Below are 14,566 nucleotides of genomic sequence, written 5' to 3' on the forward strand. Positions count from 1 at the left end.
TTTTTTCTTAGTAAACTTCTCTCTGGAATCAAAGGGAAAAAGCAAACCTTTTTTGCATCAGTTTTATTTGTATGTTACAAATAAATGACACTTTGTTCAGCCGCTGGGTTTGCTTCCTGCCATCAGGAGAGGGTGAGAGATCGGAGCCTGCTCCAGAGGTCTGGGAATTTAGCCAATGCATGCACCCAATAAGGGCCAATAATAATAATTGTGGTATTTATCAAGTGCTCACTATGTGCCAAGCACTGAACTAAACACTGGGGTAGGGGCAAGATAATCAGTCCCACCTGGGTTTTCCAAAAAGTAGGAGGGAGACCAGGTATTGAATCCCCATTTTGCTGATGAAGGAATTGAGGCACCAACAAGGTAAGTGACCTGCGTAAGATCACACAGCAGACAAATAGCAGAGTGGGATTAGAACCCAGGCTGTCCTCTTTCCATTAGCCATGTTCCCAATCCTAGAGGTAAACCCCAGGTCCCCGGCCCGGGTAACTTTTGGGTGGGATGTGGATTTTTCCCTGCTGTGCTAACCACCCCTCCGACTGGGGAGGGACCCTCCTTGAGGAAAACCTGGACGGTTTCTAGAGCGCCTACAAAAGGAGCTTCTGGGGGCCAGACAAAGCGGAGGGGGGTTTGGTCCAACACTAATTCAAGGCCCAGGTCTGACACACCAACCGCCACGGCCTCTGAGCCCGGAACGTCTTAAGGCCCGAAAGACGTTGCTTTCGGCCCCTGGGCCCTAAGGCAGTTGATTGGAGTCCCATAAAGAAATGCCTAACAATGTTGACGATTTCTCCTTTTCTGACACTTTATTTCATTAGCCCAGTTAATGTTTTTCTGTATAAATAGCCCATCCACCCAACCATCAAAGAGTTCCATTGAAGTGAAAGAGCCTGCCCTCTGAGGCTGGCAGAGAGGCACACCGAGGCACTTCCCACTGTCGATTCTCTCCTCTTAGCAAGCGGACAAGTAGCTGGTCCAGGAGGCGGGGTGGGCGTGGGAGACTTGGGAGAAGGAGGAAAAGACAGTTGAGGAAGGAAAGGGGAAAAATGAAAACAAGAAACGGAGAGACAGGGTGGAAGCCGTATTGGGGAGGGGGCTCAGAAGCACTTTCGGTGGACGATAGAGGGGCCGGCCTCATCGTATTCCTGCTTTGTTATCCACATCTGCTGGAAGGTGGACAGGGAGGCAAGGATGGAGCCCCCGATCCAGACGGAGTATTTGCGCTCAGGGGGAGCGATGATCTGGTGGAGAGACAAGGACAGGAAGTAAGTAAATGCCCCTCTAGTTGCTCTTACTTCTTGACGGTGATTTCACTGCTGACGGGACAATGGTCTGTCTGGGGCCAAGCCTGAGGAGGCCAGATCAGGCCACCCTAGGGCGGTGGTAATCAATCATTCATATTTATTGAGCGCTTACTGTGTGCAGAGTGCTGTACTAAGCCCTTGGGAGAATACAATCAATCAATCAATCGTATTTATTGAGCGCTTGGGAAGTACAAGCTGGCAACATAGAGAGACAGTCCCTACCCAACAGTGGGCTCACAGTCTAGAAGGGGCACACAGAGAACAAAACGAAACTTACTAACAAAATAGAATAAATAGAATAGATATGTACAAATAAAATAGAGTAATAAATATGTACAAATATATATACATATATACAGGTGCTGCGGGGAAGGGAAGGAGGTAAGGCGGGGAGGATGGAGAGGGGGACAGGAAGGAGGGGGGCTCAGTCTGGAAATCAATCAATCGTATTTATTGAGCACTTACTGTGTGCAGAGCACTGTACTAAGCGCTTGGGAAGTACAAGCTGGCAACATAGTCCCTACCCAACGGTGGGCTCACAGTCTAGAAAGGGGAGACAGAGAACAAAACCAAACTTACTAACAAAATAAAATAAATAGAATAGATATGTACAAGTAAAATAAATAGAGTAATAAATATGTACAAACATATATACATATATACAGGTGCTGTGGGGAAGGAAAGGAGGTACAGTATAACGCTATAACAGTTGGTACACACATTCCCTGCCCACAATGCAGAAAACACTGTCCATACACATGAGCGGTAGCATGGCCTAATGCCAAGACCTTGAGCCTCGGAGTCAGAGGACCTGGGTTCTAATCTAGGCTCCACTACTTACCTACCTTGGGCAAGTCACTTCACCTCTCTGGGCCTCAGTTTCCTTAACTGTTAAATGGGGATTCAATTCCTGGTCTCCCTCCTATTTAGATTGTAAGTCCCATGTGGGAGAGGGAGGGTGTCCAACCTGATTAACTCGTATCTAATCCAGCACTTAGAACAATAATTAATACATAATGAGTGCTGAATGAATACCATTAAAAAACCCAAAACACCCTTGTAGATTGTGAGCCCCGTGTGGGGCAAAGAATGTTTCTGGTGAGCCCACTATTGGGTAGGGACTGTCTATATGTTGCCAACTTGTACTTCCCAAGCGCTTAGTACAGTGCTCTGCACACAGTAAGCGCTCAATAAATACGATTGATTGACTGATTGATTGATTCTCTTCAGGCACACGTGGTCAGAAGAGGTAGAGTGGCCTACTGGAAAGAGCATGGCCTTGGGAGTCAGAAGACCTCCTTCCCTTCCCCACAGCACCTGTATATATGTATGTATGTTTGTACATATTTGTTACTCTATTTCACTTGTACATATCTATTCTATTTATTTTATTTTGTTAGTATGTTTGGTTTTGTTCTCTGTCTCCCCCTTTTAGACTGTGAGCCCACTGTTGGGTAGGGACTGTATATGTTGCCAACTTGTACTTCCCAAGCGCTTAGTCCAGTGCTCTGCACACAGTAAGCGCTCAATAAATACGATTGATGATGATGATGATGAAGGCCTGGGTTCTAATCTCTGCTGTGTGACCTTGAGCAAGTCACTTAACTTCTCTGGGCCTCGGTTACCTACCCCTTCCTGCTTAGACTGAGAGCCCCATACGGGACAGGGACTGTGTCCAACCTGATTTTTTTTTTTTAGTGATATTTGTTAAGTGCTTACTATTTGGCAGGCACCATACTAAGCGCTGAGGTCGATACAAGCTAATCAGGTTGGACACTGTCCCTGTCCCACATGGGGCTCACAGTCTTAATCCCCATTTTCCAGATGAGATAACAGGCCCAGAGAAGTTAAGTGACTTGCCCGACGTCACGCAGCAGACAAATGGCAGAACTGGGGTTAGAACCTTGCTCCTTCTGGCTCCCGGGCCCATTCATTCATACAATCATACTTATTGAGCGCTTATTGTGTGCAGAGCACTGTACTAAGTGCTTGCGAAGTACAATTCAGCAACAGAGACGATCTCTGCCCACAGTGGGGATCTATTCACTAGGCCACCCTGCCACTGTGATGGACCTGTATCTAACTCAGTGCTTAGAACAGTGCTTAACGAGTAGAGAAGCAGCATGGCTCAATAAAAAGAGCACAGGCTGTTGAGTCAGAGGTCATGGGTTCAAATCCTGGCTCCGCCAATTCATTCATTCAATCGTATTTATTGAATGAATGGTCGAATGTGTGACTTTGGGCGAGTCACTTAACTTTTCTGTGCCTCAGTTCCCTCATCTGTAAAATGGGGATTAAGACTGTGAGCCCCCCGTGGGGCAACCTGATCACCTTGTAACCTCCCCAGCGCTTAGATCAGTGCTTTACGCATAGTAAGCGCTTAATAAATGCCGTTAAAAAAAAGTACCATAAAAAAGGAAAAAAGCATTCTCTAACTCCGTAATAGTGCTCTGGCCAAAACTTGTAGTAAAATTGCCCATTATGGGAGAACCAGCAGTCCCATTTATTCTGGGGACTCACATGTGGCTGTTTGTTTCCAACTGGACCTGCCACTATTTCAACTGCTTTACAAATTATATAAATTTATTTACATTGTCAACCAAACGTTTAGAAAAAATTAAAATATCTTCACATTTCTCCTTTCCCTCGCCAAACAGTTCTGCCTACAGATTGGCATTCAATCCATGATATTTACTAGGGGCTTACTGTGCGCAGAGTACCGTATCAAGAACTTGGGAGAGTATAATAAGATTGAATGGAAATGTGTCTGTTTACTGCTGCATTGTAGTTTCCCAAGCACTTAGTACAATGCTCTGCACACAGTAAGTGCTTAATAAATATGATTGAATGAATGAATACATTAGTTGACATGATCCCTGCCCTCAAAGAGTATACAGTCTCTATGGTGACAAGTGGATAATCCTTCTCCAGGATTGTCTGTCAGGACCACGGCTGCTGGAATAATAATAATAATAATGATGATGGCATTTGTTAAGCGCTTACTTTGTGCAAATCACTGTTCTAAGCGCTGGGGAGGATACAAGGTGATCAGGTTGTCCCATGTGGGGCTCACAGTCTTAATCCCCATTTTACAGATGAGGGAACTGAGGCCCAGAGAAGTGAAGTGACTTGCCCAAAGTCTCACAGCTGATAATTGGCGGAGCCGGGATTTGAACCCATGACCTCTGACTCCCAAGCCCGTGCTCTTCCCACTGAGCCACGCTGCTTGACCTTTGCCCTGGATTGCCAAGGGTACAGGACCTCAGAATCTGGCTCTTTTCTTTTTCTTTATGGTATTTGTTTAGACATCTATTATGTTCGAGGCATTGTACTGAACCCTGAGGTAGATCATCATCATCAATGGTATTTATTGAGCAGCTACTGTGGGCAGAGCACTCCACCAAATACTTGGGACAGTACAATAGAGTTGGTAGGCTCGTTCCCTGACCACAACAAGCTTACAGTCTAGAGACTCAAGCTTGGACAAAGTCCATGTCCCACATGCCCCAATCCCCATTTTACAGATGAGGTAACTGAGGCCCAGAGAAGTTATGTGACTTGCCCAAGGTCAAGCACCCAGTGGGAGCTGATGATGGTATTAACTGTGGTATTAAGCACTTACTATGTGCCAAGCACTGTACTGAACACCGGGGAAGGTGGAAGATAATCGGTCCCCCCAAGGGCTCCCAATCTAAGTAGCGAATCCCAGGTCCGTGCTTTACCCATTAGACCTTGCTGTTTCTCTTCCCAGTGTCCCCCTAAACTCCCACCCACCCCCCAGCTGCCAGACCCCTGCTCCTGCTGCTGGAACAATGGATGAAAAGCAGGACAAAAGCAGTTCCGTCTCCCCGCATGACAGCCAAATCAGCTAATGCAGTCAAATGGCAGTTTGAGCCCAGCCAGGAACCCGGACTTTTTCTTGAACTCTCTGAGGGGAGGGGAGGCTGGCACTCCACGTTGCCCCCCTGGGCTGGCCTTCCTTAGTCCAATCTTCTCCCTGTCCCAGGGTGGGGTTTTGGGGCAAAAACTCCTCACTCTGGGCTTCAAGGCTGTCCATCACCTCACCCCCTCCTACCTCACCTCCCTTCTTTCCTTCTCCAGCCCAGGCCGCACCCTCCACTCCTCTGCCGCTCACCTCCTCACCGTACCTCATTCTCGCCTCTCCTGCCATCAACCCCCGGCCCACGTCCTTCCCCCGGGCCTGGGATGCCCTCCATCTTCCCATCTGCCAAGCTAGCTCTCTTCCTCCCTTCAAAGCCCTACTGAGAGCTCACCTCCTCCAGGAGGCCTTCCCTCACTGAGCCCCTTCCTTCCTCTCCCCCTCGTCCCCCTCTCCATCCCCCCCATCTTACCTCCTTCCCATCCCCACAGCACCTACATATATGTATATATGTTTGTACATATTTATTACTCTATTTTACTTGTACATATTTATTCTATTTATTTTATTTTGTTAATGTGTTTTGTTTTGTTGTCTGTCTCCCCCTTCTAGACTGTGAACCTGCTGTTGGGTAGGGGCCGTCTCTATATGTTGCCAACTTGGACTTCCCAAGCGCTTAGTACATCATCATCATCATCATCATCAATCGTATTTATTGAGCGCTTACTGTGTGCAGAGCACTGTACTAAGCGCTTGGGAAGTACAAGTTGGCAACATATAGAGACAGTCCCTACCCAACCCTGGGCTCACAGTCTAAAAGTACAGTACAGTGCTCTGCACACAGTAAGCGCTCAATAAATACAATTGAATGAATGAATGAAAGGGCCTGGAGACCTGAGTGGGATGCCAACTGGAAGGCCGGACCTCCCTGCCACAGCAAGCTCGTGTCATGCTGTTCTTCTCCCTCTCTCTCTTTCTCTCACTCATTCCCTCTCTCTCTCTCTCTAATAATAATTAATAATAATAATAATAATGGCATTTATTAAGCACTTACTATGTGCAAACCACTGTTCAAAGCGCTGGGGAGGTTACAAGGTGATCAGGTTGTCCCACGGGGGGCTCACAGCCTTAATCCCCATTTTACAGATGAGGTAACTGAGGCCCAGAGAAGTGAAGTGACTTGCCCAAAGTCACACAGCTGACAATTGGCAGAGCCAGAATTTGAACCCATGACCTCTGACTCCAAAGCCTGTGCTCTTTCCACTGAGCCACGCTGCTTCTCTATCCACCCAGGGCCTTCTAGTCTCCCCACCTAAATGGTCTTAAGCTATGCCGCTCTTGGCTCTCCCCCTGGGACTGGAAGCCAGCCAGGAAAATCAGGTTTGATAGTGTATTCTTATTATTGTTCTAGACTGTGAGCCCACTGTTGGGTAGGGACCGTCTCTATATGTTGCCAACTTGTACTTCCCAAGCGCTTAGTACAGTGCTCTGCACACAGTAAGCGCTCAATAAATACGATTGATTGAATGAATGAATGAATGAATGAATGAGCCCACTGTTGGGTAGGGACCGTCTCTATAGACAGTCTCTATAGAGAAGCAGCGTGGCTCACTGGAAAAGAGCCCGGGCTTTGGAGTCAGAGGTCATGGGTTCAAATCCCGGCTCTGCCACTTGTCAGCTGTGTGACTTTGGGCAAGTCACCTAACTTCTCTGTGCCTCAGTTCCCTCATCTGTAAAATGGGGATGAAGACTGTGAGCCCCACGTGGGACAACCTCATCACCTTGTATCCCCCCAGCGCTTAGAAAAGTGCTTTGCACATAGTAAGTGCTTAATAAATGACATCATTATCATTATTATATGTTGCCAACTTGTACTTCCCAAGTGCTTAGTACAGAGCTCTGCACACAGTAAGCACTCAATAAATACGATTGAATGAATGTTAAGCACTTGCTGTGTGCCAAGCACTGTCCTAAGCACTGTGACGGATACACTGTTATCATTTTGGACAGCCCCTGTCCCGCATGAGTCTCACAGCTTACGATAGGAGGGAGTAGGATTTAATCCCCATTTTACAGATGAGGAAACTGAAGTACAGTTGTATATATGTATATATGTTTGTACATATTTATTACTCTATTTATTTATTTTACTTGTACATATCTATTCTATTTATTTTATTTTGTTAGTATGTTTGGTTTTGTTCTCTGTCTCCCCCTCTTAGACTGTGAGCCCACTGTTGGGTGGGGACCGTCTCTGTATGTTGCCAATTTGTACTTCCCAAGCGCTTAGTACAGTGCTCTGCACATAGTAAGCGCTCAATAAATACGATTGATGATGATGATACAGTGAAGTGACTCGCCCAAGGTCACACAGCGGATCATCATCAACATCAATCGTATTTACTGAGCGCTTACTATGTGCAGAGCACTGTACTAAGCGCTTGGGAAGTACAAATTGGCAACATCTAGAGACAGTCCCTACCCAACAGTGGGCTCACAGTCTAAAAGGGGGATAAGTGACGGAGTTGGGATTAGAACTCAGGTCCTCTGATTCCCAGTCCCGTGCTCTTTCCATTAGTCCACACTGCTTCCCCTGACTTTCTTTTTCTTCTGGAGCTGCAGCTGATGCGGCTCCGGTTGAGTCCGGATGGGCCGCAGCCAGGACCGGGAATGGCGCTCCCTCCTTCTCTCCGGCCCTCCCTCTCTCCCTCACCTCAGCTGTCCCAGGACTCACACCCTTCAGGGAACGCAGACAGTTGAATCCAAGGCACGTGCCATTCTTGGCCCTTAAGCATCATCATCATCATCAATCGTATTTATTGAGCGCTTACTGTGCGCAGAGCACTGTACTAAGCGCTTGGGAAGTACAAGTTGGTAACATATAGAGACAGTCCCTACCCAGCAGTGGGCTCACAGTCTAAAAGGGGGAGACAGAGAACAAAACCAAACATACTAACAAAATAAAATAAATAGAATAGATATGGACAGTAATAGATATTAAGCAGTCCAGAATTGGGCGGACCATACAACTCCACTCTGCCCAGCTTGGAAAGGGCCTCTAGACTGGGGTGGCTCTTGGGTAGGGGATTCTAAACTCCAAATTACAGCCGGAGCGTCTCTGCTCCAGGTGACTTCCCCCAGGGATTCCGGCTTCCCTTCCCTCCTACTTTTTCTTTTTAATGGCATTTATTAAGCGCTTACTATGTGCAAAGCGCTGCTCTAAGCGCTGGGGAGCTTACAAGGTGATCAGGCTGTCCCACAGGGGGCTCACAGCTTTAATCCCCGTTTTACAGATGAGGTAACTGAGGCCCAGAGAAGTGAAGTCCTCCCTTCAAGGCCCTGCTGAGAGCTCACCTCCTCCAGGAGGCCTTCCCAGACTGAGCCCCTTCCTTCCTCTCCCCCTCATCCCCCTCTCCATCCCCCCCAATCTTACCTCCTTCCCTTCCCCACAGCACCTGTATATATGTATATAGGTTTGTACATATTTATTACTCCATTTATTTTACTTGTACATATCTATTCTATTTATTTTATTTTGTTAGTATGTTTGGTTTTGTTCTCTGTCTCCCCCTTTTAGACTGTGAGCCCACTGTTGGGTAGGGACTGTATATGTTGCCAATTTGTACTTCCCAAGTGCTTAGTACAGTGCTCTGCACATAGTAAGCGCTCAATAAATACGATCGATGATGATGATGATGAAGTGACTTGCCCAAAGTCACCCAGCTGACAGCTGGTGGAGCCGGGATTTGAACCCATGACCTCCGACTCCAAAGCCCGGGCTCTTTCCGCTGAGCCGCGCTGCTTCTTTTAGACTGTGAGCCCACTGTTGGGTAGGGACTGTCTCTATGTGTTGCCAATTTGGACTTCCCAAGCGCTTAGTACAGTGCTCTGCACATAGTAAGCGCTCAATAAATACGATTGATTGATTGATTCTGTTTGAAGCCTTTCCGGCCTACCTTGATCTTCATGGTACTGGGGGCCAGCGCCGTGATCTCCTTCTGCATCCGGTCGGCGATGCCGGGGTACATCGTGGTCCCCCCAGACAGGACGTTATTGGCGTACAGGTCCTTGCGGATATCGATGTCGCACTTCATGATGGAGTTGTACGTTGTCTCGTGGATCCCGGCGGACTCCATGCCTGCAGGACGGGGCCGGGGGCGGGGAGGAGGAGACCTGTCGGCCTCTGCTGACTCCCTTATCCGTGGGAGATCCACCTTTCCCGGGCTTGGCCTGAGGGTCCCACGGGGCCTGGAGAGTGCTTCCTTTTTTTATTATTATGTATTGCATTAGTTATGCGCTATGTGCCAGGCGCTGGGGTAGATACAGGCTAATCTGGTTGGACACAGTCCCTGTCCCATATAGGGCTCACAATCTTCATCCCCATTTTACAGATGAGGTAACTGAGGCACAGAGAAGTGAAGTGACTTCCCCAATGTCACACGGCAGACATGTGACACAGCAAGAATTAATACCCAGGGCCTTAAATTTCCAGGCTTTGTCTACTAGAAATCTGGTCCAAAGCTTCTGGGCTTCCCCCTCTCCAAAGGACAAGGAAATCCCTTATCATGTAGGGTAGAATAATAATAATAATAATAATGATGGCATTTATTAAGCGCTTACTATGTGCAAAGCACTGTTCTAAGCGCTGAAGTGTTGGTCAGAGCAAAGCAGCATGGCCTGGTGGTTAGAGGATGGGCCTAGGGAGTCAGAGGACCCAGGTTCTAATTCTGCCTCTGTCACTTGTCTATTGAGTGACCTTGGGCAAGTAATTTAATCTCATTGGGCCTCAATTTCCTCATCCATACAATGGGGATACAGTACCTGTCCTCCCTCCTACTTAGACTGTGAGCCCCGTGTGGGACAGGGACTGTGTCCGACCTGATTGTCTTGTATCTACCCCAGTGCTTAGTAATAATAATAATAATGATGATGGCATTTATTAAGCGCTTACTATGTGCAAAACACTGTTCTAAGCACTGGGGGGATACAAGGTGATCAGGTTGTCCCACGTGGGGCTCACAGTCATCATCCCCATTTTACAGATGAGGTAACTGAGGCTCTGAGAAGTTAAGTGACTTGCCCAAGGTCACACAGCAGACATGTGGTGGAGTCGGGATTCGAACCCATGACCTCTGACTCCAAAGCCCGGGCTCTTTCCACTGAGCCGTTGGCACATTTTAGCTCTTTATGAACACCACAATTATTTTACTTCTTTTTATTATTATTAGAACAATGACCAAGATTTGGATTTATTCTCTGTTTGCCTGCTCTATAGAGCCTGGCCCAGGCAGTCCTTTATCATTACTTTTAATGGTATTCGTTAAGCGCTCATTATGTGCGAAGCACTGTACTAAGCACTGGGGCAGATTCAAGCTAATCAATCAGTCGTATTTATTGAGCGCTTACTGTGTGCAGAGCACTGTACTAAGCGCTTGGGAAGTACAAGTTGGCAACATATAGAGACGGTCCCTACCCAAGGGTGGGCTCACAGTCTAAAAGACCGTGCTAATCAGCTAATCAGATTGGACACAGTCCATGTCCCAGATGGGACTCACAGTCTTAATCCCAATTTTACAGATGAGGTAACTGAGGCACGGTGAAGTGACTAGCCCAAGGTCACGCAGCAGACGGGGGTGAAGCTGGGATTAGAACCCAGGGCCTTTGATTCCCAGACCCATGCTCTTTCTCATGAGCCACGCTGCTCCTCATTGCTTCTTTCTGTCTTCCCCCCTGAGCCCTTGAAATAAAGGGAGAGATGGAAGTAGCCAGGGAAATAAAGAGGAGGAGAGAGTGAAGAGACAGATGGGGGTAGGAAGAGGGGAAAAAGGAATAGCAACCCCTCTGCTGAGGTAGCAAGGCGGTGGTCCGGGAGAGGAGAGGCACCCAGAGATTTCTGTATATATGTATATATGTTTGTCCATATTTTTTACTCTATTTATTTTATTTGTACATATCTATTCTATCTATCTTATTTTGTTAGTATGTTTGGTTTCGTTCTCCGTCTCCCCCTTTTAGACTGTGAGCCCACTGTTGGGTAGGGACTGTCTCTATATGTTGCCAATTTGTTCTTCCCAAGCGCTTAGTGCAGTGCTCTGCACATAGCAAGCGCTCAATAAATACGATTGATGATGCTGATGCTGATTTCTGTGCGGTTCCCCCACCCGGCGGGGCTCTGGCCGCGGGCTCACCCACAAATGACGGCTGGAAGAGGGTCTCGGGGCAGCGGAAGCGCTCGTTGCCGATGGTGATGACCTGTCCGTCGGGCAGCTCGTAGCTCTTCTCCAGGGAGGAGGAGGAGGCGGCCGTGGCCATCTCGTTCTCGAAGTCCAGGGCCACGTAGCCCAGCTTCTCCTTGATGTCCCGCACAATCTCCCTCTCCGCTGTGAGCCGGGGCAGAGAACGTGGGTCAGGGCTTCCCGCCTCTGGCCCCTACTCTCCCCCGGCCCTCATGGGGGACAGTCGGTCAATAATATTTATTGAGCGCTTACTGTGTGCAGAGCACTTTACTTGAGCGCCTTGGGAGAGTCCAACATAACACTATAACAAACACAGCGAGCTTACAGTCTAGAGGGGGAGGCAGACATTAGTAGGTTAGGCATGATGATGATGATGATGATAGCATTTATTAAGCGCTTACTATGTGCAAAGCACTGTTCTAAGCGCTGGGGAGGTTACAAGGTGATCAGGTTATCCCACAGGGGGCTCATATATATATGTGTATATATGGTTGTACATATTTATTACTCTATTTATTTATTTATTTATTTATTTTACTTGTACATTTCTATCATACTTATTTTATTTTGTTGGTATGTTTGGTTCTGTTCTCTGTCTCCCCCTTTTAGACTGTGAGCCCACTGTTGGGTAGGGACTGTCTCTATGTGATGCCAATTTGTACTTCCCAAGCGCTTAGTACAGTGCTCTGCACATAGTAAGCGCTCAATAAATACGATTGATTGATTGATTGAAGGTGATCAGTTTGTCCCATGTGGGGCTCATAGTTGCTAGATGTGTTTGGCACATTTTAGCTCTTCATGAACACCCCAATTATTTTACTTCTTTTTATTATTATTAGACGCCTTGGGAGAGTCCAACGTAACACTATAACAAACACAGCGAGCTTACAGTCTAGAGGGGGAGGCAGACATTAATAGGTTAGGCATGCTAGACGTGTTTGGCGCATTTTAGCTCTTTACGAACACCCCAATTATTTTACTTCTTTTTATTATTATTAGATGCCTTGGGAGAGTCCAACGTAACACTATAACAAACACAGCGAGCTTACAGTCTAGAGGGGGAGGCAGACATTAATAGGTTAGGCATGCTAGATGTGTTTGGCGCATTATAGCTCTTTATGAACACCACAATTATTTTACTTCTTTGTATTATTATTAGAGGAACGACCAAGATTTGGATTTATTCTCTGTTTGCTCGCTCTACAGAGCCTGGCACAGGCAGTCCTTTATCATTACTTTTAATGGTATTTGTTAAGCGCTTATTATGTGCGAAGCACTGTACTAAGCACTGGGGCAGATTCAAGCTAATCAGATTGGACTCAGTCCATGTCCCAGATGGGACTCGCGGTCTTAATCCCAATTTTACAGATGAGGTAACTGAGGCACAGAGAAGTGAAGTGACTAGCCCAAGGTCACGCAGCCTCAAACTCTCTCCCCGCCTCGCCTCCTCAGGTGGCTTTGGGCCAAGGAGGATGGGGAGGTGGTGGTCCCCAGCCGCGGGGATCTTGGGGACGCCGCCGCGGGGGGATTGAGCCTGGGCGTCCGGAGCCCTCGGGTCATACCGGTGGTGACAAAGGAGTAGCCACGCTCGGTGAGGATCTTCATCAGGTAATCAGTGAGGTCCCGGCCGGCGAGGTCCAGGCGCTGGATGGCGTGGGGCAGGGCGTAGCCCTCGTAGATGGGCACGTTGTGGGTCACGCCATCTCCAGAGTCCAACACGATGCCTAGGGGAAGGTGGACAGTCCGGTTCAAAGGGGAGAGGTGTTTCCGTCCGGGGGCTGGTCACCCACTCGCCACCCACCCCAGGCCACCGGCCCCCAGCGAGAGTGGAGAGAGGATGTGGAGGGGGGGATGGGGAGGCCAGTTGGGGGTCCAGCCGCCTGTCTGGGGGGTCTCACCGGTGGTGCGTCCGGAGGCGTAGAGGGACAGCACGGCCTGGATGGCCACGTACATGGCGGGGACGCTGAAGGTCTCGAACATGATCTGGGTCATCTTCTCGCGGTTGGCCTTGGGGTTGAGCGGGGCCTCGGTGAGCAGGGTGGGGTGCTCCTCGGGGGCTACGCGCAGCTCGTTGTAGAAGGTGTGGTGCCAGATCTTCTCCATGTCATCCCAGTTGGTGATGATGCCGTGCTCGATGGGGTATTTGAGCGTCAGGATGCCCCGCTTGCTCTGCGCCTCGTCGCCCACGTACGAGTCTTTCTGGCCCATGCCCACCATCACTCCCTGGAGGGGGGAGAGGTCAGGCAGGGGAGCCCGTAGCGGCGACGCTCGGCTCCAGCCGGAGCCCCCTTCCCCCGCCTCTCCCCGCCCCCGGCCTGGGCAGCTGCAGCTGAGGAGCAGTGGAGAGGGCCAGCGAGCCAAGCAGATGGTCCCACCGGGGGTTGGGGGAAGGAATGTGGGGCGTCGGACAAAGCTGGCTTGGAATATTTGGGAAGAACAAGGAAGGGGTGGACGGAGTCAGAGGGGAGGGAAGGAAGGAGCGAGTTGATGGAGAGAGCTGGAGGGACGGGGGAACTCAGCCTCTCGGTCGGCCTCTGCCCCCCGATCCTCGCAGGCCCATCCGTCCTCCCGTACCTGGTGGCGGGGCCGGCCCACGATGGAGGGGAACACGGCCCGGGGCGCGTCGTCCCCGGCGAAGCCAGCCTTCACCAGGCCGGAGCCATTGTCGCACACCAACGCGGTGGTCTCGTCCTCGTCGCACATGGTAGCGGGCGGGCGGGTCGGCGCTGTGGGCGGGAGGGGGTTAGTTCCCTCCCGGGACAATCAGTCTTCAGATTTCTTTCCCTGCTCAGAAGCTGCTATCGCTGCTCCTCTCCCTTCCACGCCCTCCCAGCCTTCACCTCCTCTATCCCACCACCTCCCATCAGCCCTCTCCTCTCCCCACCTCTTCTCTCAGTCCCTCAATGGTATTTATTGAACGCTTACTGTGTGCAGAGCACCATACTGAGCGCTTGGTAGAGCACAACACAGCAGAGTTGGTAGACACATTCCCTGCCCACAGCGAGCTTACAGCCTAGCTTCTCCCTCCAACAATCCTGCCTTTCATTCACCCCTTTGGGAAAACCTGGTGGGAGGTTTAAAAGGACATTCACCCTCAGAGACGAATAAGCCGACTGACCCAGAAAGTCCCTCCTTGTTAGCCA

At 49.1% G+C, this 14,566-nt stretch overlaps 1 protein-coding gene across 1 annotated transcript; it reads right to left on the reverse strand.

Moving 5' to 3' along the window:
* Positions 1–827: 827 nt before the first annotated feature.
* On the reverse strand, positions 828–14,126 carry LOC119943581 (actin, alpha skeletal muscle 3). The gene is made up of 6 exons (XM_038764654.1): positions 13,998–14,126; positions 13,322–13,646; positions 12,986–13,147; positions 11,376–11,567; positions 9,144–9,325; positions 828–1,244 (listed from the first exon to the last, which is right to left on the reverse strand). The coding sequence occupies exons 1-6, from the start codon at positions 14,124–14,126 to the stop codon at positions 1,101–1,103; spliced, it is 1,134 nt and encodes a 377-aa protein (XP_038620582.1). The 3' UTR covers positions 828–1,100.
* Positions 14,127–14,566: the final 440 nt, after the last annotated feature.

Source organism: Tachyglossus aculeatus, chromosome 22 (assembly GCF_015852505.1).
Source record: "Tachyglossus aculeatus isolate mTacAcu1 chromosome 22, mTacAcu1.pri, whole genome shotgun sequence".
Taxonomy (NCBI): Eukaryota; Metazoa; Chordata; class Mammalia; order Monotremata; family Tachyglossidae; genus Tachyglossus; species Tachyglossus aculeatus.

What these genes read in the sequence shown, in the direction of transcription:
- LOC119943581 (XM_038764654.1), bottom strand. Translation starts at nt 14,126, where the DNA reads ATGTGCGACGAGGACGAGACCACCGCGTTGGTGTGCGACAATGGCTCC. An exon ending in CGCCTCCGGACGCACCACCG is followed by an intron (nt 13,148 to 13,321) that starts GTGAGACCCCCC and finishes ACCTTCCCCTAG; the next exon opens with GCATCGTGTTGGACTCTGGA. An exon ending in CTTCCAGCCGTCATTTGTGG is followed by an intron (nt 9,326 to 11,375) that starts GTGAGCCCGCGG and finishes CCCGTCCTGCAG; the next exon opens with GCATGGAGTCCGCCGGGATC.